The sequence below is a fragment of the Schistocerca serialis genome, chromosome 1 (assembly GCF_023864345.2).
Source record: "Schistocerca serialis cubense isolate TAMUIC-IGC-003099 chromosome 1, iqSchSeri2.2, whole genome shotgun sequence".
In the NCBI taxonomy this organism is placed as follows: domain Eukaryota; kingdom Metazoa; phylum Arthropoda; class Insecta; order Orthoptera; family Acrididae; genus Schistocerca; species Schistocerca serialis.
This window is the reverse complement of record NC_064638.1, coordinates 690,066,531-690,093,519: the sequence shown is the minus strand read 5'-3', so window position 1 is coordinate 690,093,519 and position 26,989 is coordinate 690,066,531. Positions and strand designations below refer to the sequence as shown.

The window sequence follows — 26,989 nt, the reverse complement described above, 5'->3', positions numbered from 1 at the left end:
TAAGGGCAATGGACACTTGCCTAGCTGGGCAAAACTTTGGTTGTGGATTGTGTTTGAGTGACACATGAGTTAAAAAATTGTTCGCACAACCGAGACAATCGCTAAAAAGTTCACTAAATTTGTTACACAGAGCTTGAAGCTTGTCTGTAGGCACATCTGTTGAAATTTGCAACACTGACTTGTGGGTTGATAATCCAAATATGCCAAAAGAATCGAAGCCAAAAATATTCTATGAAGATTTGGCAGAAAGCACTGAATATGTCTTCATTATACCTTGAAAAGTAGCTGTCATACTGAAAGTTCCTAAAACAAATTTCCTGTCCATTATGAGCTGACAACACATGCATAGATGGACTCGGTATTGGTGAATCTAAGTGTTCATAAGTAAGTTTGTTCAAAAGTGTAACTGAAGCACCAGTTTCCAGTTGCAATTTGACATCTTTTTTAGTTACTGTCAATGTAACAAACACCTTGTCTGACTACATTCCACATCTAAGAGAGAACTATCACCTCCTGCCTGTTGTTGTGAGCTACTACAATGTGTGACAGGTGAAGTGGACAAATATTTAGTAATGGACCTGTGTTTGTATTGGTGTGACTTGTTTCACACACGAAAATCACCTGACTGCTGTTTGCTAAGTTTTGTACTTGTACGATGTTTCACAACATTTACTACAGCCGCTGTTCTGAGGCTAGCCATGCTGTGAAAACATTAATGATTTAAACTGGTTTAGTGGCATTTTGCTTGGGACTTTCTATCCATGCAACTTTTTCATGCACAGACTGAACATGACCTTTCGTTTTGCAAAAATAACAAATAACATTGCGACTTGGGCATTAAGCATGCTTATGATGCCTAAAGCACTTTTCCATATTCTTATGTCTATCATCATTCTGCCTGCATGGGATGGCACTGTTCATGTCTGTACATTCTGACCATCACCACCCTCTTGTAGCCCACTGTCAATTTATTAATTTTGAAATACGTTAATAATTTGGGTGGCAAGTCACATTTTCACAGCAGTTACCATCAAGAGATAATGACACACTGCAGAGAGAGGTAGCAATGGTAGAATTTGAATAAACAGTTTTCATAATACTCATGTTTTATTCTTTTTCTCAGTTATAAGTTGTAGGCTCATAGTCCTTTCTGAAATGCAACTTTTTTATACTTGTCTAGAGGATGTTTCGCTTCATTTTGTTAAATAATATGAACACTGGAAGACTTTCTGTTGTTGAATAGATATATTTTTAGTCATTTCACTTTATAATGCAAATCAACATCAACCACCAGGCTAACACAACACACATAACTTGAACTCCATCCTTGCACGGCAAACTCATACTACTAACTGCCCAACGACAAAGGTTTACCTCTAACAACATGTAGCAAAGAAAATACTATCATATATTGACCTATTTTTGTAAAATCATATTTGAAACATACATTTCAAAAAAAATAAAGTTCAAATAATTGCTTGTCATCCCTTATTTTTTTAAGAAGTCCATGCTAATTGTCGTAATTACATTAGGTGTTTATATATGTTGACATTTATACACATTTGTGTAGCTATATGGTAGTGAATTTTTGGGTTTTGAATCTTCAATTTGAGAATCGGTCATTTCATACAATCCAAGAACAGTTAGTACATTTATCTCACCATAACCAGTGTTATTACAACGTGACATCACACAGTGTGTCATTCAATCTGCACACACAAGGGACTGTTTAGGTTCTGCAGCACTACTAACACTGTCACTATGCAAGTCATTAATATTTGATATTTGCATCTCACAATTAGCTAAATCATAAGTGTCCTGAGCCTCAATTAACTGTAACACTCTATCTAAAGTAGGACCAGGTTGCTTCAGAATAAGAGTACAAATTCTATCATCACAAATATCTTTAGTTATAGCGTCACAAAGCATGACATCACTGTTTGATTGTCCACAACACAAACATTTGCAATGCCTAGTTAAAGCTTGTAATTCAGTGATCGACTGTTTATGAGTTTGACCTGCTGCCCGCTAAAGGTGGAAAAACTTGAACCTTGCAGCAGCCATGAGTGTTTGTTCATCATAGTAAGTGGTTAACTTGCTACCTAAAGTCTCAAACTCTAACTGTTTTGGTTGTTTGTCAGGAAACAATTTCACTATGAGCCTGTAAACTTAACTACAGAAAAAAAGTGCTTTGCTCTTTGCATCTTTCAACTGTCCTTATGATTCATCAGTTGAACTAAGTATTCTGATCAGTTCTCATGCTGTTTGTTGAAACTGAGGAATGATAGAATGGCTGATGTAGGTTGCAGCTGAGGCTGATGTAGATTCTGTTACTGTGTTAGCTGCACCATGGCTTCCAGCAACTGCTGGATTTGCTCACTCTGCAACTGTGTAACATGCATTAGAGAAACCATCTTGTGATATGGAAGCTATGCCTGAAGGAGTTTGGATTAGATGCCACACACAAAATAACACACTCGTCTCAGAAGTAGTGTCTGTCCTGAGTCAAAAGTCCACGCACTAATGTACTAGACAAATAAAAAGAAATAGCAAGAAACAAATAACAAGTAACAAGTGGGTGGGTGGCCAAAAACAAAAATTACTCCTGTAACTTGCACAGATCCTATTCCTGCTTGCTGCCAGCTGTTGGGTCATACTTTTGATACAATCACAGAAGGAGATTTTACTCATGGCCCCCCTTAACTATTTATAGAGCACTGAAGAAAACACTATGAGAGGGGAATGAGGAGAACACTGAAATACTGATAAATGATTAGTGACAAGAATACCAACATTTACTGATGAATACTCAACTTTGCACAAATTGGCTCAGGCAGCAGATCCCACAGTTCAACTACTAGTCCAGAAGCTAAGGCTGGACAGCAAACAGTTCTTGTGCCACTAGAATGTTCACTGAAGATGGGATGGTGTGGACTTGCTAGAAGAAGACGATGTGGCTCAACGTACACAAGAAGAACTGACACGGAACTGCCCCTTCTCCTGGGGCACCAGCACATATCACTTCTCAGGCAGTGCCACCGCTGTGACTTCCTGGTGCGGCAATCGCTGGGATATAGGCCATCTTTGGAATATGTTGTCAACCTATCAAAGCCTGTGGTGCTGCCTGATTGTGCGTTCTGTGCTTATGACAACACACTATTTCTCTTACAAATGTGTTACCATAACTTCTATCAATGTAGCACATTATCACTATGTTTCAAATGTTCATTGAGTAGCAAATGGAAGAATAGACCAGCATTTATGCATACTGGTGTGGAAAAAATGTATAAGAACAGTAGTAAAACTGGATGGCATGCTATTAACCAACTTTGCAAAAGAAATGGGTTTGCACTACACTTTTGATGATTTCTTAGAACAGGAAATTTTGGTGAATTACCATTGTTATTTCCCAATGTTGGGCAATGAGTGACAGTAAACACTTAAATGTGATATTATTACAGAACAGAGTGAATAAAGAGGAATAATGTTACTTTTTTTCAAAATGATTCACACAGGATTCAGACTGACATAATCTTCCTTGAAGTTGTTCTTGTCTATGTACTTGGTTTGATGTGTCTGTAATGCTGATGACATACAGGAACACATATTTTGACAAGGCAGAACAGAGCAACAGTTACGAAACTGAACTCTCATTCAGGAAGAATAGGGTTCAAATCTTAATTCATACCTTTCAGTAGGCTAGAATTGATTTCCTTGTGCAGCTTTGTTAGAGTGAAATAGTGCTGTATCCATAATATCTTTGGCATCAGTGGGGTTTAAATTTTAACTTGCTTCATTTTTTCACATACCTGCATTAGTAAATCACAAATTTTTGTAATGCCTGAGGACAGATCACAAACATCTGGGACCAATGTGGGATGGTTCACTACCACGTAGATGACACTTGGGTGAGATGAAACAGAAATTGAAGAACTGTGATTCTACTGTGGGTAAACTGCTGGTGAATATTATGCATCTGTTTGATATAACATTGTTCATGTGGCACAGTGAATGTCCAAATATGGAAGGCAATGAAATCGAAAATTTGTAGTAAGTTCCTATGGGACCAAACTGCTGAGGTCATCGGTCCCTGGAAGGCAGTCACAATAATGTCAAGAACAATTATGGACATATAACACACATGAGTTCTGGATATGGTACACGTAAAACATCATAAAACTAGAAGACCAGTACAGATAGCCAAGGAGTACAAGAAGACCATACTTAAGAAACACAGTCATATAATTGACTCAACCAGTAAGACGGAAAGATCCAAACTCATTACAAAACTTTGAGTGATTTAATGTGCAGTGAGACAGTAGTGAGCGAAAATAAGAATAAGAAAAAAGGACGATGTAAACAATTTGAACTGTACAAGATGACACTATATGTGACTATGAACAGACTCGATATATGGAGTGCATATTACAGTGCAACATATATAACATATATTAATTTCAAAATAGACTTCACAATCATGCATAGATTCTTAAGTGTTGTGCTGAACTGACAGAAGAAGATTAAATAGGCAACTGTTCACTAGCACAATCAGTTCAAGTGGTTCTCTCAGGAACACACATACCAAAATTTCATTATGTGTTGCCAAATTTGTGTGATATATTACTTGCATAAAATAAAAAACAAACACCTTCAGTCACAATTGTAATTTTATTTCAATGCACAATGCATTTCAGGCCCTGGGGGGCTCATCTTAAGGTGCTTCGATAGTTTACATGAATTTTTTTTTCCAAATTTAGGTTTATTCTGCTCCTGTTAACATTGGATCAGTGTATTACAAAGCAGTGCATTGTGAATATAAGTTTACAAAACTAAGACAAATCAAAAAATAACCATTTCTCATAGTGGATACATAGTTTTGAAGTACTCATATGGCACTTCAAAACAAAGGATCCACTACTGAAAACAGTATGTTATTTTTCAGTTTGTCTTAGTTTTGTAAAATTATATTCACAGTGTGCCACTTTGTGATATACCATGAATGAATCTAAATTTGGGACAAAAGTTGATGTAGGCTGTCAAAGCACATGAAACCCCCAGGGCTTAAAATGCATTGTGCATTGAAATAAAATCATGATTGTGATTGAAGGCAGTAATTTTACTTTTTTTTATGAGAAAAACATTCATGCTGCACAATGAGACAAGATACTAGGATAAATCTCAATTAAAATTGCACATGAAATTATATACAGATTCATGGCAAAGGAATCAAAAAGACTTTCACAAAACATGGAACGACTTTTCCTTGGGCCTCAGAAAATCTGACTACCATTTTAAGTAGTAATTAATCGTTATTTAATAATAGTGCAGAATTCAGGCTACTAAAATTAAAATAAGTTAAAATTACTAATACTTCATAACCTGAAATATATGAAGACGAGAATGGGATTAAAGTAAACTTGGTAAAACTATTAGAAGGTTAAAGAATAATATCAATGAATTTCTGATTTGTTTAGATGAACTGCAGCTTACTGATGGCTGCTCTAAGATGACTGTCCACCCACAAAGTCAAGGGAGTGACCATATCCATAGAAGTAAAATGGCCTCATCCGGTACTGAGAGCTCTCTCCATGCAGCCAATCTAGTCAGTTGTAGCTATCAGATGACATTGTGTTTGCTGCATCTACATACTCTTAAATGAAAACAGGCATAAAATGTGGAGTTAAAGATCACAGAAATGTTTTACGTTATTGAGTTTGAAGTTATTTAAATACATCGACATCTTCAGTAATGATACTCTTTGCATACAGTATTGAGTACTATGGTTGGTAGCAACTAGAAACAAGCAAATATCAGTCTGAAATAATGGATCACATTTAGTCTTATATCAAAACAGCTACTCCCATCAACCAACTCACCAAGAATCTTCTTATAAGGAACCGTTAATACAAGTTATGCAGATATAATGTATACATTTGACTACTGAATATGAATGATGAATTTTATGGGTATAATTTGTCATTTAGATACTGCAGGTCTGACAAGGAAAATGGAAGAGTTGCTCTTTAGTTTTAAAAGTGATAATAATCTAAAAATGTTGACTGTTTTAGATTTTGCAGTGATTGGTAAGAGGGTGTTTGAAAAGTTCTCGGAACAGAATATAAAAAAAGTACTTACATCACTGAAACTTTTTTTGTTTTTCTATACAGTCTCATTGTAGAGTAATGCACTTGGTCCAATGATGTTCCAGTGCCTTGATCCCATCTTGAAAATGAGTTTCCTCTAGACCTGCAAAATAGTTGTCAACTCCAGCTATCAATACTTCATTTGAAGTGACTCTTCATCCACCAAGAAAAATTTTCAGTTTTGGGAAGAGATGGAAGTCTGACAGAGCCATATCAGGTGAATAAGGTGGGTGTGGCAACAATTCATACCTTAGTTCATGTAATTTAGCCATGGTGATGGCACATGTGTGTTGATCCAATGTCAAGAGTCGCGACACCCATCTTGCAGGTAATTTTTTAATTTCTAATTCTTCAGTTAAAATGTGATATATCCTTTCAGATGACATCTGACAAGTGTGAGCAATTTCACGCACTTTTAATTGGCGATCCTCCATGACCATTTTGTGCACTTTTGCAATGATTTCTGGAGTAGTGGCACATCTTGTCTGACCACTGCATGGATCATCATCTAAGCTCTCCTGACCAAATTTAAATTCATTTGTCCACTTAGCAAAAGCTGAATATGCAGGAGCAGAGTCTCCCAGTGTATTATGTAAATTGGCATGAACACCCTTTGCTTTCATACCTTTCTTTACGAAGTACTTAATCACTGCTCGAATCTCGATTTTTTCCAGCTTTTCGAATCACTATGTAGGAAGAACAACAGAACCACATCACTGCCACAGCTCTCTTCCAAGAGCACTGACATGGCACATGTTTACAGGCAATAGTCCAATGAATATCACATGAACAACTCATTGCTCCAGCACTGACCTCTTGTGGTAATACTAAGAACTTTTCAAACCACCCTCATATCTTAAAGCTTGTGGAACAATGCAGAATATCATGAGAATTTTGACAGGATGTATAACTGTATATGGGAGTATTCTGCATTCAAACTTCAATTCAATCAAAACCAAGATGGAACTTAAAGAGATTCATTAACTCTCAAAACCACATTACTAAGATAAATAAAGGTGTTGTTTTCAACAAGAGTAACAGAAAGTCTCAAACGACGAGTAAAAATCAGGAGTTGCTCTGGTATTGTAAGAATAATTGTGACACCTCACTGCAGACATCCCAAGCGACAAAATGCTCAGTGTCGGGATTACATTCTTCCATCTTTGCACTCACACACAAACGGTGCAGAGCAACATTGGAGATTGGCACAATTGACTATCGCGTGCGCTGACAGCATTATCAGCATGTAGCAGTTGTTACAGGAGCCACCTTGGTGAGAGTGGAGCATGGTATGTCTTCTCTGTACCGGACAGCAAAATGAACATATCTTCCTCAGTGAATGATGTATTTTGGTTCATCTTAAAGTGGTTCAGATGGTGGTGGAGTGGGAGGCCAGATTGTAGCCTCTTCCTTCTCCTCTCTCAAAATCTTTGGCAATGTAGTCGGAGCCTCTTAGAATGTGTAGGTGGCTTAACCCTATTCATTGAAACTGTAGCTTGTCTGCCATTAATAAGAAAGTCCATGGTATGCGAACTCCTGTGCAGAACACAGTGTGCTCCAGTGTATGGTGGTTGCAGTGGTGGTTTGACAGCATCCATGCAAAGCATAACCTGAGTGCACATGTCGAGATCCTTATGCACGAATGTTGGGTGCTGTCCTTGCCTAGTAGCTCTGATGGATTTCATGCAGTCCACCATCTGACATAGAGTATATAGGCATTACGGTTATCTTTGTAGAATCATGGTCTTAATGTTGTGAGTATCCACAGAACTTGGCTAGCTAGCATGAACAATTCTGACTCGAATTGCCTCCCCCTGTTGGTTGTTGTATGAAGAGGGCAACCAAATCTGGCAAGACATGTTGATGTGAAAGCTCCTGCAAGAGTTTCTGCCAAAATGTCGTCAGTAGGAACTTCTTCTGGGCAATGCGTGTACCTGTCAACCATTACCACTATTAGACAGTGACAGCTGTCAAGGCAGTTGTTCTGCCGCATCTAGGTGAATGTGAGCAAAATGCACACTGACGTCCAGGAGTTCCCCCACTGGAGAGTGCACATGTGGTGCAACTTTATATAACTGGCGGTGTGGGCAAGCTCTAGTCCACTGACAGCAATCTCTGTCCATGCCTAGCCACACAAACCTCTGTGACCCTGGTGTAACTGTCATGCACACTCTAGAGTGACAAAGGTTATGGAGGTTATCGAGCACTGTCAGGCAGAATGTGGTAGGTACGTACGGTCATGATCTGCCATACCGTATGTCACTGTAGACCTCGCCGTTTTCACCTGGAATGTTGACCATTTGCAATTTTAGCGAAGTTTTGTCGTCACATGATATTGCTTGTAGTTCATGATCTTCATGCTGTGTGACTGCTAGCTCTGTCATGTTCAATGGTTGTGAAATACCAGAGACTCTGAATAAGCAGTCTGCTAACATGTTGGTCAATCCAGAAATGTGCCACAAGTCTGTAGTGAGCTGGCTTATAAACTTGAGTTGGGGTATTGCCGTGGTGAGCACTTGTCACTGTTCTTATGGAATGTGTGTACCAGCAGTTTGTGATCAGTGTAAACGGTGAAACCCTATGCCTCAACCTGTGTCTTGAAGTGCTTGATGGAATGGTAGATAGGCAACAGCTCCCTATCAAACATGTTCCAGCACTGCCGTGAAGTAGAGATGGGCAAACTCGTTCATTCTTGGGAACTAGTTCATTGCTGATCGTTCTTTTTTGGGAACCATTCATTTTTACTCATTCACTGTTCATTTGTGCTTGGTGTATGGTTCTTATGAAAAACTGAAAACTAGTAGTGTAGGTGACTGAAGGATGGAGGGCACCAAGAGGGGGCTTTGCCTCCCCCCTGGAGTATAGAGTTTTTATTCATTACAGAACTCTTACACACTTTTAGAAGTAATTTCTGTGATTCTGCAGAACCTCTCGTTTAGCCAACTGCAGCGTTGTGTTGCTGATCGCAGGGAAATAATATAGGGTGGCGCACAGAAAACTGGCCCCGAGTACAGACTGCTCGCCAATTATGGACGATGTGTTGCCCATTACGAGCAGATACAACAAACAGACAAACATGTAATAATTAGGCAGTGAAGAAGTAAAAAGCTAATGCAAGCAACAATGACGAAATAATCGATGACGATATTTAGAGAGCTGGAGAAGAGAACATGAAAATCTCACATGATGTGCATGGGCTATAGCACATGTAGTCTTGTAAACCTGTTGGTGGCTGTTTCCCAACATAATAGACCACAAGTGTCTTGCATAAAATTCTTCATTTCGACTTCCACTACATAGCTATGCTACGTTGTAAACAATAACCGTTTACACCCTATATATACTTCACATTGTCTCTGAGTTCGTAGGCGAAGTAGACTTAATGGAAGCATAAAATAAAATGTGGTTTTCACATCATACTTGCGTCACACGCTTAGTAAAAATTAGGTTTTTATGTTGCATTATTAAAATTAATGCAGCAATAATAATAATAATAATTAAGTTTGCAGTAATAAAGTTTTTGGTTTGAAAGCTCCTTCTGAACAGATGTTTTTGAGATAATAAGTAAATACAATTTTATGGCAATCTATGTCTTTTCAAATGGAGAGGCACCGCTTTTCCTACTGAGCCAAAATAACCCACAACCTTCTTCTTCTTCTTCTTCTCCTCTCTCTCTCTCCCCCCCCCCCCCCCCCCTCCCCCCCCCGAAGAAACCAAACTAGCAGGTAATGCAAATTGGAAACAACCAAACTTAAAAATAATTAGAGCCTTCCTAAATGTAATGTTTTGTATATGAAAGATACATGAAAATCGTTTTATATGAATTTTCTTACACTAAAAATTAAGCAAATTATTGAAAGTTAGTTGCTAAATCAATTCGATGAAACCAAAAAATATATTAATAACAAAAAAACTTGCCTTGTTATAAGTATGTTTTCTGCTGTTCATCGATATAATGAAGCGAGCTGATATGCCCTTTTGTTACCTGAAAAGACGTACCCATTACATGCAACGTAATTTTTATGTAATTTACATAACTATAAAATAGTTTTTGATTACCGGTCGTGGATGCTGAATGCAAGAAAGTTTGGAACACATGTAAAATGGGTGAGCGCAGTGAATGAAATGAACAACTGGATACTGAACTAACTAGGAGCAGTCAGCATTGGAACTGAGACAGGTGGTCATGCGAAGAACGACGAGTGTGGCCGAGGGAGACCAAGACTGAGACAAGCGCGTGACCGAGGCTGGAATGAGAACTGCCGAAGTGACTGCCATGACCGAAGTGAACTATGAACCAATCATTTCTCGTTCCTGGGAATTATAAGTAGACCGCCGTGACCGAAGTGAACTATGAACTGATCGTTCATCATTCCCGGGAACTATTAGTAGACCGCCGCGACTGAAGTGAACTATGAACTGATCGTTCCTTGGAATTCGTTCCTCGGTCCTTTCGTTCATCTTGGTGAACCGTTCCTTTGCACCCGTTCGTTCGTGAATTACCTATCTATACTGTGAAGGCATCCATTTACACAAAAAATATGCCAGTGGCTGCCATGCACCATTTACCCATTGGTGCAAAACCACACCAACAGCAAACTGGCTTGCCTCAACCACTAAGGTAAGCGGAGCATCAGGTTTTGGGTGAGTTAGTAGGGCAGTCTAAGCAAGGCCATGTTTCATCGCTTTGAACGTCACGTTCATACTCTCATTCTATTGGACAGGAGTGTTTCCTCACACCCTTGCACCTGACAGTGCCACATTTAATGACGCCTGTTGCTTGGTGGTATGTGGTAAGTGATGCTGGTAAAAATTTAGCATCCTGAGGTATCTGCGTAGCTCTTTTATGATGGTAGGCTTTGTCAGTTTTAATATGCCCTCTACAATTTCTGGTAGTGGTGCAGAACCAGAGAACGATATGCAGTGGCTCGGAAATTCAAATTCAGGCTGGCCAAAAATGCATTTCACAGTGTTTAAAAGCATGCCATACTTCTCCAGTTGGTTAAAAACCTCACATAAGTACCTATGAGGCTGTTCTCTGGTTTCCAAGTAGACCAGCATATTGTTTAGTTATAAACAGAAAGGTAGCCCATGCAAGATGAAATCTATAAACCACTGCTTGGTCTGTGCAGTGTTCTGCAACCTGAATGTCATCAACTTCAACTTGAACAATCTGAAGGGTGTAATTATGGCTGTCTTGGGAATGTCCTCTGGCATGACAGAGATCTGCGTGTAGACCTTCATACAGTTAGTGATGCAAAATATTGTTGAGCCATGAGGGGCATGGTTGTAGTCACGTTATAATGGTACCAGGTAGTGGTCAGGAATAGTCCTTGCATTGAGTGCTCAGTAATTGGTGCATGGATGCCACGCTCCTTCTTTTTTAGGGACTACGTGTAATGCAGACACCCATGGACTGAATGGCAGGCATATTATTCCTTCCTTCAGCACAAGGCCAAACTCTTCCTTTGCTATTTCGTGCCGTCTGGGTGCTAATCTGCAAGGGTGACATGACACAGGTGGTCCATCTGTAGTTTTGGTGTGGTGGACAGTGCCATGCAACACCTGTTGTGGTGCTCCCGGTGGTCTAGTTAAGGCCAGAAAATCATGCAGTACTCTACATCTGCCACTTGTACAAGCTTGATGCTACTTGTTCTAGTGTCATGGTGATATACAGTGGCTGTCAAACATGTAAGGCTGTCCACTGGGCAGGCATTAGATACATCAGGAAAAAGTTCAAAATGTGGCAAAGAAGTCAGTGTCTATAATCACCTCAGCCATTTCTGCTGCCATGAAATTCCATGCAAATTGTCTACAACATCATGCCATGTACAGTAAGTTGGAATCTTTATATTGTTATCAGCTGCCAAGTTGACTGCCATACATGGCCTGCAGTAGCAGAGTGACTTTCTTGGTAAAATACTCAGATCAGATCATGTGTATATTAGACATTTCCTTCCTGAGGCTCATTCCGTTATAAACAAGTACCAGGAAGTTTGTGGCAGTCAGTGGTGCCTACTAACAACCGCCATTCCCATCTGGGAATGTACATGGGCTTGCACACTTTTTTGCCTGTTAACCATATCTGCAGTGGTACCAACAAACTGTGGAGCCACACTTGGACACAGAATGCGAAGTGGAACAACTCCTTGAATGTCATCAACTACATCCTCTATGGCAGCTTGTATTAACTCGTGAAAGCAAAGCTACCATCTGTGCGCTTAAGAAGTCCATCTTGTCGGCTAGGGCATCGTAATCAGCACATGACACAGTAGAGGTTATGGACATACCACTGATAGGAACAGTTATTGTACCAACCTGCGAGCACTACACGATGGCATCTTGAATGTGGTCAGCAAGTTCTGCAACCACCTCCAGTGACATGTCCAATTTCATAGCAATGATAGCTTCTAACTGGGCTGGCAGATTGTTGCTCCAAATCATGTGCAGGAGGTTGTCTGGAATGTTGCTGATGTCTACTTTGTTGCAAACATGATGAAGGTATTGTGAGGGCTTCCTGTCACCAATTTCTTCTTGAGTCAATACCTGGTGCATGCAATCTCCCTATGAAATCACTATATGACATATCAGCTCCGCTTTTAATCTGTCATAAACTTTTTCCATCAGAGGTGCTGTTATTATGTCTTGGACCTCTGTAGCATTTTGATGGTTGAGCTGGCTTATAACCAAAGAGAATTTAGTGTTATCCACATTTGTTCCAGCCTGAGCAAACCACAATATGGGATTCTGGGGCCAAAAGGTCAGGAGGCACCCTGCCAGGTGCAATACCATTGATAATTCTGTCACAGTTTGTTAACTCTGTATGGCAAAAATTCTTATCCAGGGTCCTAACTGACAGGATGTATTGTATATTGTGTACTGAACCGAGGACCTAGAAACAATGGAGAGGCTTTATCCCGCCGTTGCCCTCAGTGGTCCACAACCCCACAACAGGCCACAGCAATCCGTCTCACTCCAGATGAGTGTAGCCCCAAATGATGTTTGCGTGGTAGAGTAATTATGGTGTACGCAACATGGAGACAGTTTTTGCGCAGTAATCGCTGACATAGTATAACTGAGGTGGAATAAGGGGAACCAGCCCACATTCGCCAAGGCAGATGGAAAACCGCGTTAAACCACCCACAGGCTGGCTGGCACACCAGACCTCGACACAAATCCACTGGGTGGATTCGTGCCGGGGACCGGCACTCCTTTCTGCTCGGGAAGCAGTGTGTTAGTCCACGTGGTATGAGAGTATCCTGCATTCGAATTTCTGTTCAGTCAGAAATGAGATGCAACTTCAACAGATTATTGACTCTCGAAACCACTTTACTAAGGTAGGTACAGGCATTGTTTCTAACAAGAGTAACAGAACATCTCAAACAAAGAGTAAACCTCACTAGTTGCTCTGCTGTGCTAAACATAAATGTGGTGAGTCGCTGCAGGCATATCACTGTGTCCCAAGCGGGAAAAATGCCAGCATGTGGACGACATTCTTCTTTCTTTGCACTCACGCAAACTGTGTTGCAGAACATTTGAGATTGGCACAAGTGATTGTCACATGTGCCAACTGCAGCATGAGTATGTAGCAGTCACTACAGCTTAATAGAAAAATCCACAATACACATGGCTCCAACAGATAATTTTGAGTTATCCATGAAAAACACTTGATGCCTTATTAAAATTTTTAGCTTCTAAACAGAAGGAGGTATGTTAGCTGGAAGTTTTCATTTAAACTTTTTAGAACAATACTATTCTAGAATTATAACCGAGTCCCTCTCAACTTCATATAGTCTAACCTCCCTCGTACAGTTTACAACAAGAGTTCTGGGAACTAGGAACACTACCACTAGTAACAGTTTTATAGACACATAAATACTGTGAAGGCTTAGTTCAAATTGACATTAGTAGTTTCTCTGGTCATTACATTTGATGATATTTACTCTCATAATAATTAATAAGAACTTGAAAACTACAAGAGCAATAAATGAAAAGTACCTGGAAACAGCATTCCAAACAAGTTTGATAAGATTCAACTACATCAGACATCTCTAAAATAGCTGTCAGTGTTATCAGTTCTCTTGTTTGTAATGAAATAAGTAGCAGAATAATCACATGATTCTCTTTTAAGGTACATAACTCAATGGGTTATTTATGTAATGAATCTTTTCTTAATGGTATTTTCCAGGACAGATTTAAATATGCTGTCTTCAACTTCAATAAAATGGAGACAAAACTATAATAAAGGATTGCTGCCCCTATTACTGCTACCAGATTTTTAAAAAAATTAAAAAAAAACAAGTCCAATGGAATTTAAACAAACTTAGTGCAGCAGAAAACTCTCTGGATGTACAAAATGACTCTCAGCTGAACAGGCTGTATTAATTTTGATAGTTATTATGCTGAAATCAATAAATCAGAATATATTAGGTATATGTTATGGCTGACTTCAGTTTTTATTGTGTGAACAATGATACTCTCATGCAAAAGTTAAACCAAGTGACGTGGCGCAGTGGTTGTGCTAACCACTGTGCCACCTCGCTCAGTTTAACAGTGGACTTGCTTTCGGGAGGACAACGGTTCAAACCCACATCCAGCCATCCTGATTTGGGTTTTCCATGATTTCCCTAAATTGCTTCAGGCAAATATCGGGATGGTTCCTTTGAAAGGGCAGGGCCAACTTCCTTCCCCATACTTCCCTAATCCAATGGGACTAATGACCTTGCTGTTTGGCCTCCTCCTCCCTCCAAATCAACCAACCAAAGCAAAAGTTAAATTATTAGGGAATGGTAAACACAGAAATTTGCAAGGCTGTTATCTTCATTTCTTGGCAGAAAATGGTGTTAATCACGTAACAATAGGCACTTGGAATTTTAAGCAACAACACATAATCTACCACAGTCTTCTGTTGTTTCTGACATATGTAAATGACCTTACACTTCCATTATCAGAAGTCACTAATTCTTCCTTTCCTTTAGGTGATACAAGTATGGATATAAAAATAGTATCAGTCCTTTTACTTACAAGGCAGCTAATGCAGTCGGGAAGTGGACAAAAGACATGGAAACACAGAGAGCACAACAAATTACCATGGCTAATACGGTGTAGGAAAACTGTTGGCATTCAAAACAACTTCCAGTCATCTCAGAATGGATAAATACAGCTCCTGTATGGTTTCCAATGGAATCTTATACCATTCTTCCTCCAAAACAGTGTCAAGTTCAGGTAACAATGTTGGAGGCAGATAGCACTTGTGCTCCCTTCTCTTCAAAGTAGACCACAAAGGCTCAATAATGTTCAGATCTGGTGACTGTTGTGGATAGGGAAGATGCAACACTAAATCCTTTTGCTCATAAAACTAGTTCTGGACAATGTGAGCTGTGTGAACAGGGGCCTTATCATCTTGAAACATAGCATCATCATTGTGGAATAAACATTGTACCAAGCGATGGACCTGATCAGCCAGATGGTCACATAATATTTGGCAGTAATGAGACCTCGCAGAGTAAACATGGGGCCCCTGGAATACAATGATATGACTGCCCAAAGCACCACCAAACCCCCACCACATTTCCTCCTGGGACATAAACTCAGCCAGAAGTTGGAAACAGTGTGAAAGACTCATCTGACCAAATGGCTTTCTTCCATTGCTCCATATATCGAGTTTTATGGCTTTGGCATGACATTCTCCTGCTATAACATTTGCATCACTGATGAATGGTTTTGGAATTCCAGATCACCGTGCAGTCCTCTGATCATGGGGCTCCCTTTGTATTGTTTTGCTGCTGATAGAGTTAACGAGTGACTTTTGCAGCTATTACCCTCTTATTTTTTGCCACGATCCTCTTCAGCGACAATCCATCACAATCCCTCAACACGCTATTCTGTTCCCTTTGTCACTCAGTGGATGATGTTTTTCCACTTTACCTGTATGCCATATAAATTTTTGATATGGTGCCTCTTGAACAAATATTTTGGCTACCTTGGTTACTGGAGCACCTACCATGCAACATCAACAATTTGCCCTCATTGAAGTTCACTTAACTTCGACAACGCACTCACAATCACACACGAGCACAGTCTATGGGCTTGGTTAGCATCTATGTTTATGTTCACTCATACATTTTTTGCAGTGTTTCTATTGTTTTATCCAATGCTTGTACTTAAAAACTTCTAGGAATTCTAGTGTGGAGGCTTACAGATTGAATCTAAATGCCAATGAGTACAATTAATACAAATTTAATATTAACAATGGAATGTACAGATGGACTGCATACATACACAGTTAGCTGAAGATGACTCGACTGATGAAGATGTTCCTCCCGCAGGAAGGACTAACTAATATCATTGCCAAAGAGTTTTAATTTTGTGGTATTTCATCATCAACAGTGGGGTCCCCTCAGAGCCCTCCCATGCAGTGTGGAGCACTGATGGGACAAGGCCAACAAATAGCCCAGCCACTCACATGTTCTAAATGTAGTTTTGCATGATCAGTCATGCTGTGCCCAGCTGCAATGAAGAACATGACCATTCTATTTCTTGGCAAAGAAATGCAGTGATGATGCACCTCCTCCATTGATACTGGTTAAGGTAGGGGGAGGTCGACGGATGCAGTCATAGCAAGATTGCCGGTCGGTGTCAAAGTTCTCAAGTTGTCTTGGCAGAAGGGTCACTTGTGGCGGAGGCAGATGAGGTGGTACATTGCCAGCCCCCTCTTCTTGTGTTTTGGTTTTTGTCTAAGCAGTACTTTTGCAAAATCCAGTCCAGGTTGAAGGTGATCCATGGAGACGGTGGTTGGCTTCCCATGTAATACTATGTCCCCCCATTTCAGTACTCGATGTGCGCTGAAATATAGTGGCTGCAATGCTGGTCTTTGTACACAAAATTTTATGATGAGGTGCAGTGTTTGAGGAGCAGAGTTGCTATTCACGTAATGTGTTGTTTCACCCTATGGGCTGGGGTTGATAATTCCTTAGTGGCTAGTGGTTGTGCCGGAAAGATGAATCTGACAGTAGGGTTAGTAGCTTGTTACATGAAACATCTGTTAATGAAGCCTAACTGTCTTCTATGAATGTGGAAGAAATAGGACCCAGTGTCCATTGGCCTTCATGGCACATAAGTGCTGCCTTGATTTTTCAATGCCGGCATTTGACATGTCCATTGCTGTGCGTATGATAGGCTTTGATGCAGTAGCACTGTACACTGCAAAAGTTAGATAGCTTGCAGAGTAATATGGACTTGAACTGGTGGCTCTGATTGGTAACAATGGACACTGATCAGCTGGAATGCGATGCCCACAATTTTATGAATACTCTTGCCGTGAATGACACAATCAGTCGTGGTATCTTCTGACTCCAATAGTGGGCCAACCAGATCGAAGTGGACATGTTCTAACTGGCCAAGTGTCACATGGCCTCGTACATGGCTAGCAGTTCCCAGTTATAAGCTGATCACTTACATTAAGACTCGGTTAGCTTCTGTGAAAAGATGTGCATGTTGAACACTCATGCAGTCCTGGAAAGCTATGTAGGTTTCAGTCCACAGTTTGCAGCCTCACTTCACATCAAACCTGATAGATTGGTACATAACAGGCTTAGCAGCAGGGAATACCCCCAGCTTCAGCAGCTATCGAAAATAGGCTTTCTCACTGTTAGCTGAACGTGCGGATAGGGTTGGTGTTGTGATATGTCACACCAGACTTTCATGGAGGAACATTGTAGAAGTTTGCAGATTTTTGGATCCTGTTGTTGAGCTACAGTGAGATCTTCATAGTTGATATTAACTGGCAGTGCATTAACTTGAGATAGGTAATCTGCCACAATGCTCTTGAGGTGCTGAACATCGGTATAATCGAGATAGTTGAACTGCAGTGGGGGACAGTCTTTTTCTGGGTTGTGTATTGCATCTGCCAGCAGTTTGTGGTGCATGTAACTTGTTAGGGCCCACCTTCTTCTTTGAAGTGTCACATGACCTCATACATGGCTAGCAGTTCCCAATTATAAACTGACCACTTACATTAAGACTCGGTTAGCTTCTGCGAAAAGAAATGTAACAGTTGTTTTTGCCCACATCTGTTTGCTGTACCAACTGCAGCTTCACTTGTGTCTGAGGCAATCAACAAGGAAGTTGCTGTGACAGATGGTCTAAAATTTCATACAAAATTGATCATGCCAAGGAAAAGCCATAAGTGCTAGGCGCCTATTGCAGTCCACATCTTGCATTTGGGTGGCTACATGACATTGAGCAGTCGCATGCCTGGTCGCCGAAACAGGAGTGAAACCAACACAATCATGGGCATGCCCCCTCACTATCATGAGGCATGTTGTTGTCGGCCATGTATATGGCAGTCATGGCTGGCTGAAAGTCATCACTTCTGGGGTGGTCACTCTTGACATAACACTCATGAGTGTACATGATTGCTCAGGACTGGTATCTCCTCATAGGTGCAGCCAGTATGCCATACCTGAAAGTTGCTGGTTGCATTCATTGTTGTGCATTGTGTCCGGGCATTGTCATTGCTGTCAGACTGCAAAAAGTCTGTCAACCAGAAATACACTGTCCACTCACAGTAATGTGACCACCTGTAAAAAATCTGAATAAACACCTTTTGCAGTACGGACCATTGCAAGACATGCAGGAAGAGGGTCAATGAGGTTCTGGAAGGTACTAACAGGGATGTGAAGCCATGCCGACTCCAGTGCTGTGGCCAGCTAGGTTTCTCGGATGAGGATCCATGGCACTTAGAGCCCAGTGGAGGTGGGTCCAAACGTTCTTGACTGGGTTTAAATCCAGAGAATTTGGTGGTCAGGGAAGTAAGGTAATCTCATTCTAGTGCTCTTCAAACAATGCACTATGCTGCAAGCTGTGTGACATGTTCTACTGTCCTGCCAGTAGATGCCATCAAGGTGAGAAAAACAAACTGCATGAAGGAGTGGACATGGTCCTCAAGAATATGCATTGATCAATTCTTCCTTCTGGAATGATGAGATCACCCAGGGAATGGAACAAAAACATTCCCCAGATCATAATGCTCACTCCTGGTTGCATGGTTTTTGCTTTCAGACATTTCACACTGTACATGCCAATGGCTATCTCTTCGATGGAGCATAAAACTTGATTCATCTAAAGTGCTACCTATCACCATTCAATTGATGTCCACTTGTGGTACTGGCATGCAAATGTCAGCCTTTGTCACCGATGAAGAGCAGTCAGCATGCGTGAATGCCCAAATGTAGCAACATTTGCTGAATGGTTGTTGAGGAGATGCTGTTGGTAGCCCCATCTGGGCAGTCAGCTTCTCAGCAGTTGCACATCTATTCACCCATATATGTGTCCACAACCGTCGTTCACCTCTGTCATCTGTGGCCTGTGGTGCACCACAGATGCCTTGGTGCCAGTTGTGAATAGTGTCATCTTGTCATGCATGTATACTTTAACCACTACAACACATGAACAGTTTACCGACTTAGCCATATTGGAAATGTCTCCTCCCTTGGCCCCGAAAGCCAATGATCATGCGCTTTTGGAAATCAGATAAATTGCTCTGTGTCCCTGTGACATTCTTAATATACCCTCCATTGATAGTGCTGCCATCTGCTGTTTGTGAGTGATTATTGCATGTTGATGTCAAAAATATATGGTGGTCACATTAATGTGACTAGTCTGTGTAATTTTTTCCCATAATATTATATTTGTGTGAAATTATTGCCGACTGTATCTAAGGTGGTAATTTAATTAACCAGAGTGTTCTGTCTGGCATGAGAATCAGATTGATCAGTGCATAGAGATTTCTCCACAGCTGAGATGGTCTCCTGCCCAATCTTTCCTCATTATTTATTTGTTGTAGCAGTTGCTCTGGTCTCTTGATGAGTGGGTCTGGTTCTTGATGAGTGGGTGCAGCAATGCCAGTTTTGCAGTGTCGAATTTGCCTTTGTTGGAAGGTCACTAATAATGTGGGCATAATCCTCTACATTGCTTAGTAAGGCTGTGAACTTGGAAGTATCATCGATGATTCTGTAAATGCATAGTATGAATTTGGTGGTTATGAACCTCATCACAGGTTGCTCTAGCTTGAAAGTTGGTAGTTTAGACTGAGAACCTGATCATATATGTGCTCCATGGAAGTTCTGTTGGCAATGTGCAAGAACGTTTGGCCTGAGATCAGCAGCAGATGAGATCTCGTGGGATGTGCATGGCATGGCATGAAAACTGAGAGTCTTCTTCATGGCACAGCTGGTTGGGTCTTGCATTGGATTACGAACAGATTCATCAGAACCATTCCCTACATGGATAGACTGGTAAAATCACATGAGGTGTTGTCATGCAAATAAGTATACTGTCTTGTTGATATCAGACACCGATATAGACAAGGAGGTCAAAATACACTGAACACTATTCGTGCTCACATTCAGCATTATTGCTGTCTGTGGTAAGAGGTGGTAGAATGTCTCTTTCATGTTTTACAACACTCATAATCTGATCAGCATGGAAGAGAACATTATGCGGGCCACTCTTAAAGTCACCATTCTGAACATATTTTTCAAAAAGCAGGTGATTGTGGAATGAATGCATTGTTGAAGCTTTCACTATATTATAAAGTACACTTGTTATCTCAAAATAGATGCTACTGCTTGTCGTTTGGTCACCTCTGTAAGAATTCTAGTGCATGAGGCTTGTGGAATGAAGTTGGATGCTAGTGAATGAGCTTAACAAGAATTTATTACTTCTCAATAACTCAGTAATTCTCCTAAAACTCCACAAACTATACAAAACAGTGTACTTAAACATGAAATGAATAAGTGAAAAACAAAGGACCAAATGTAGACTCAAAACCACCAACAACTGAAGAGAATAAAAACATCATAAAAACTCGAATAACAAAGCTCAAGGAGCAGATGGAAGCACTGCAGAATTTTTGAAATACATTCACAAGAAACTAATAATTGATCTGACAAATATTATAAATAAATTACAAGAAGAAGAGGAACTCCGATTCGAATGGGCATTAACACTACTCTCCCTCTTCATAGTGACCGGGATAAAATGGAGACTGGAAACTACAGCAGAGTATCACCACTACTACTGATCTATCAGAAATTCTCAAGGGCACTGCTGAACAGAGTGGAAAAACAATAATGAAATGTACAGATTGGTGGATACCAAGGAAATTTCATGAGGAGCAGATCTTGCATGGAAAAGATCTAGAAAATGAAGCTGGTAATAAATATCGAAAACAGAATAGTCTTGGATGTCTTGTCTGACATACTATTATTATTTATCATATGACGACTGAAAAAAAAATTCACAACAAAAATATGCATTACTATGCAGATACACAGAATCTCAAGTTCATAATGAGTTCATAACTGTAAGCCCAAGTTTGAAATCTAGTCAGAAGCTTCTCTGGGAAGTTGTGAAAGTCTTGCTTTGTCCCTTTGAAAGCTTTGAGGGACCATTCAAATGTCATATGATGTACAGTGTGCTCCTTTTGCCACAGTCACACTGAGGAAAGGGCTTCCATCCTTATTGCTGCAACAGTGCTCCACATCTGGCTCAGTCAGTTCTGGTCCTGTTCAGTATGCACCAGTGTCATGTGGATGGATGAAAACCTGTTGTTCACTGCCAGGTAGTTTTAATTATTTTATGTTGCAGCAAGGAAGCTTGCTTTTGCTATTGATTGTTCCAGAAGTCTTGTATATTGAAATAATTGTTCTGCAGACTGATTGCTATGTGCCATAATGGTTTTGGAGACCTCAGTCACTGTGGTTCTGATAGTAAAAATTCTGAATGAATTGCCAATTCTGGGTTGTTTTTTATTCTTGTCCACACTTTCAGCAATGACTGTGATCTCCTTATGGATATGAGCCAGTGCATGTTTGTGGGATGAATACATCCTTTGATAATGTACTTTGCTTGGTTGAGCTGTGTGTCAATTATTTTAATGTGAGCACTGTTTAGCCAGGTGGAACAGCAGTGCTCTACGATTGAGTATGAAAGAGCTAAATCTGACATAATTTGAATGACCTGTAATGCTTTGGAGACAGGAAGGTGTTCATATTCATTTTTTGTTGTTTATATTGAATATTTATGTTTAAGAAATTACAAAAGGACCTTGTAAGGATCAAGTCACCAAAGAACTTTACCTAGTGTGAACACATACTGATGGAGTACTACTACCTCTTTATATTTAATGTTTTTCTAGTTTCATTTTGAGGTGATGCTTGGTTGTTTGTTACAAACACAAAAATAAACACAAGATTAAAATTATTTTTCTGTATGTCAGTTGTGAATATTTTACATATGTGTCTGTTTTTTTAAAAGATGTACACTGCTGTAGTCAATGTCACTCTTTTTGAAAATATGGATCCAAACCTTTTGATGTGTCTGTGACATTCTGCAGCTGCTGACAGTTCTGGAGGCAATGAGTCAACACGAAGTGGTCCACGAAAATTAGGACTGGATGATTTTCACTTTATAAAAGTGCTTGGAAAAGGTAGCTTTGGTAAAGTGATGCTGGCAGAGAGAAAGGGCTGTCCTGATGAAGTGTATGCTGTCAAGGTGCTCAAGAAAGACGTCATCATTCAGGATGATGATGTTGATTGTACAATGACTGAAAAACGTATCCTAGCTCTTGCAGCAAAACATCCATTTCTCACTGCTCTGCACTCCTGTTTTCAGACTAAGGTGAGTACACTACTTGAAACCAATTCATTTAGATGATAGTTAAATTTTGCTGCTCATATGTTGCAAGAGTGCAATGCACATATTCTTAAATTCTTTTATTTACCCCAGTGACTGTCAATTTTGTTTCTATTCAGCAATCGTTTCCTTTTATTAGTACAATAATGGAAACTCCCAAATGAAACACACAAAAAGGAAAAAAAGGAAACATTGTGTGTGCTAAACAGCCCTTCACGTAATAGAGGAAGTGTTGAGCGTTGTATAGGCAATAAACACACACAGCGACACTGACATAGCTGCAGTGAACTCAAGTGAGTGGTTGTCTTGGAGGGGGCAGACATGTGAAACAGCAAGAGGAGCAGGAAACTGAATGACATGAGGAAGGCAAAGACAAGGGTTAGGGAGCAAGAAACATTACAGGGAGAATGTAGGAAAATAGCACCTCTCAGTTCATGTGCAGGATGGGCAGTTTCATGTTCGCATGGAGATAAGAGGAAGAGAGAGAGAGAGAGAGAGAGAGAGAGAGAGAGAGAGAGAGAGAGAGAGAGCAGGGGCGGGGGGAGGGTGGAGGGGGGGGGGGGGGGGGGGAGCTTGGGCCAGCAGTCATAGAAGAGGGAGTCTGCTGAGAAAACTGTGGATGACATGCATACATCTGTAATTTAAGCTAGTAAGCAGAGAGAAACTAGATGTTGATGGTAGGGTAAGGTAGTGAAGAGGGCAAGAAATGGTTTGGGAGCAGTGGTAGAGGTACGTCTAGGACAAGGACTAGCATAAGTTTTGGCCAAGAGAATTGTGGGATCAAAGGCTGTGTTTGAAGGATGTTTACCACCTACACAGTTCAGAGAAGTTGGTGTTGTGGGGTGAGCTAAATGGCATAGATTTCAAAGAGGTCACAGAGGTCACAACAGAGCATTTGTTGCCTCCTGAAGATCACTTGGCTGCAGATTGGCAGTGGCCATTCATACGGTTCAGCCAGTCATTGGTACGCCTTACTAAAATGTTGTGCCATAGTTGTAATGCATTTCATACATTGTTTCATTCTACTGTTTATTCCCTGTGTTAATTTCCTTTGTTAATTTTTGGTTTCCATTATTTCTCAACCTGTACTTCTTATTACTACATTCCATTCCATACTTGAGCCTAGATCCTTGCTACAGATCTTCACATCATATCAGAATGCACAGAGCATCTGCTTTTCCCAATAACCTGCCTACATACATTCCTATATCTGGATGTTACTCATCCTTTCATAAAAACCTCCAAGTTTCTGAATCATTCCAGTCTGTATCCCTCATTTGCTTAATCCTACCAAAGCAGGCACTCTGAACAATCTTTTCTATCCCAACAAGGCGTAATTACTGTATGGGTTCCTACATCACATCTTCTAAACTGACACCCTTAACATATAATAACTGGAACAGCATTCTAAACATCATCTCAAGAAAGTACTCTATCTGTTTTCTGGTTCACCAGTTTTACATAACATATTCCCAGAAACATTCCAGTGCCCCCCCCCCCCCCTCTCCCACACATACATCACACACAATCACATCCTTTTCAACCACACTACCAACCAAAGCTAGCCCATATCTCAATCTCAAATAGAACCTTTTCTAATCCACAAGGTGCTGTGATTTTTCCCTTTCCCCATGTAACTGCCGTCATTGCCCTTCTGGGAATTCTTATTCTCCAACCTAGCATCACTTTTCTATGTAGATTGCATCTTAATGGCACCAATCTCATGGTAGATGGAAATGCAAACACTTTGTCTCAGAGTCTGATCATCCTCATTGTAGACAAATGCCCCACCATTGTTGTTAGAAACCAAAGTATTATACATCAGAAGGTCTCTGCCAACTGCCAGACACCAACAAGTCTTGCTGAACAGGCTCTGTTCCACAGTTGCAGTTTGATCTCTAGTACATACTAAAATACCTGGAGCTATCCTATAATATTTCACCTGAATCAATTTCCTTTCTTACTCCCAAATAATCTCTACATAAACCTTCTACATGATTCCCAGAAAATTGTCAAGCCTAACCATCTCAGACTTCCTAGTGTAGCTGCTTACTATGTACCCGTGGAAAGATTTTCTGTCCTAATTGACTAATGTCTCCACCATCCATTGCCTGCAGCCACCTCCCTGTATTTACAATACATTTCACTTCTTCCACTGACACTCAACAGTTACTTTTCCATTACTTTGCCACCTCCATATACAACATCTTCATGACACATGGTCTGCTGCCACTGAACACTAGCCTCTCACAATGTCCCACTACCAAAGAATAGTTTAAATCTTTAATTTTCACTAATGTCACAAGCATACTAACCAACAGTTTAAACTCTACCTTCCTCAAACTTGTCATTTGATAGTGGAATAAACCAACAAGTGGTTCACAGCAAACAGTTAAAATCTTAACCATACAAAGACTCATGTTATGCAATTTTAGACAAGGTTTGTGGCCTTTCTGTGTGTAACATTATCCCTTTAGGTTTTCAATAGCATTGTGATCTTATTGTGCACTAAATTGCCTTATTAGGAATGTATTAAATGTGGAATAACAGTACCTTTTAGAGAAATGGCAGCGATCAATATGAAGAATCTGCTTTTGAACTCAGAGTGTGTGCCTCGGTGCTTCATTCAACCTACTGAAAAAGCTGTTCCAGCCACCAGTGGGGAAACAGAGGGCAACTAGCAGCAGAATGTGGTGCACAATGGAGTGATTAATGCCTGTCATCTGGGCTGCAAGGTCATACTTGGACTATTATGCTGAATGACGGAGAAAGTTGAGAAAACCAGTCTTGCTCACAGAACTACAGATCTCACAACCTATAGCATTGTCCCCAGAATTGATCAATACTGGTTATGAACCATTTGGCATATTGTTCAAGAAACTCTGAAGGTTCTATGACAAGCTAGCCTGTGCCTTATTAAATTCATGCCATGTGGTCCCTCTAAGTGGCTCAGGGGTGCCCTACAAATTAGTGAGTGCTGTCCGCGTAGCTGACTGTTATGTAGAATGCACACAAAATTTTTTCTTTGGATTAATTTACTCTCTATCCAATTCAGATAATGACAGCAGTACAAGATCCCAAAGTTTTAGTTTAAGGTTAAAATAAATGCCCCTTTCAGGTAAGACTGTTAATGTACTAGTGATCAACTGCTGAAGCAAGTCCCATAGTTTGAAGCTCTCCAAAACAGCAATGAAGCTCTCATAATATTGAGCACAGAAAGCTAGTCAGAACTCAAAACTGATTGCAGTGAGATACCTGGAGTAAATATAATCATAATGAGAATTAGTGGTGGCTAGCTTAATGTGAATTATTGATGGAATAATCATCCCAGATCCACCAATGTAGAAATTGAAGATGCATGTGAAATTATAATTATATTCTTGCATCAAGCACCAGATTCATCACCAAAGGTAACTGAAATTTTTAGAGAAAAACTCAGTGCCAATTCACAGTTTCATCACTGGAATAGATTTTGCTCATATAACAATCATTTGGGATAATTACAGCTTTATTGATAGTAACCATGACAAGACATCCTCTGAAAGAATATCAAATATTTTTTATGATAACTACATAAAATAGATAGTTCAAAAACTAACATATGATGTAAATATTTTAGATGCAGTTACAAGAAATAAACCTGACCTCTTTGAAGATGAGGTCAGGTGAATGTGGTATATGTGTTCCTGAGGCAGATAACAACAATTATTACAAAAGTGCAGCATGAAATCAAAACAAGTAAAAGTAGTTACATCAATAAAGTAGATAAAGAGGCAGTGGGGTTATATCTCAAGAGGGAACTTGAAACTTTTAGCTCTGGGCAGGAGCATGCAGAGGAAATTTGGCTTAATTTGCGAAGGATAGTTGAACAAGCACTGGAGAGGTATACCCCTTCATTCGTGAGGAGAGGAGCCTTCTATGAGACACTTCTAGATAAACATTGACTATCGTAAAACAGGTCTGAAACAAAGCACAGAGCTACAGATGGAGAGTTGCTAAATGGAACACACTTGGCTATTTGGAGGACAACACATGAAGCCTTCAGTGACTATTGTTTCAGGGCATGTACTATCAATAGACTTGTCATGAACCCAAAGAAATGAGTATCGTATGTAAAAGCTCCCTTGTGCTCTCCCTGCATAAGGGAA

General features: G+C 40.1%; 1 protein-coding gene across 2 annotated transcripts in view; it reads left to right on the top strand.

The window, feature by feature from the left end:
- Positions 1 to 26,989, top strand: part of LOC126480663 (calcium-independent protein kinase C) — a 226,365-nt gene that overhangs the window by 124,695 nt on the left and 74,681 nt on the right. For both annotated transcript variants that reach the window (XM_050103890.1, XM_050103897.1), the window contains exon 9: positions 22,543 to 22,826. In XM_050103890.1, coding sequence (XP_049959847.1) covers positions 22,543 to 22,826 — 284 coding nt within the window. The remainder of the gene's footprint in view (positions 1 to 22,542; positions 22,827 to 26,989) is intronic.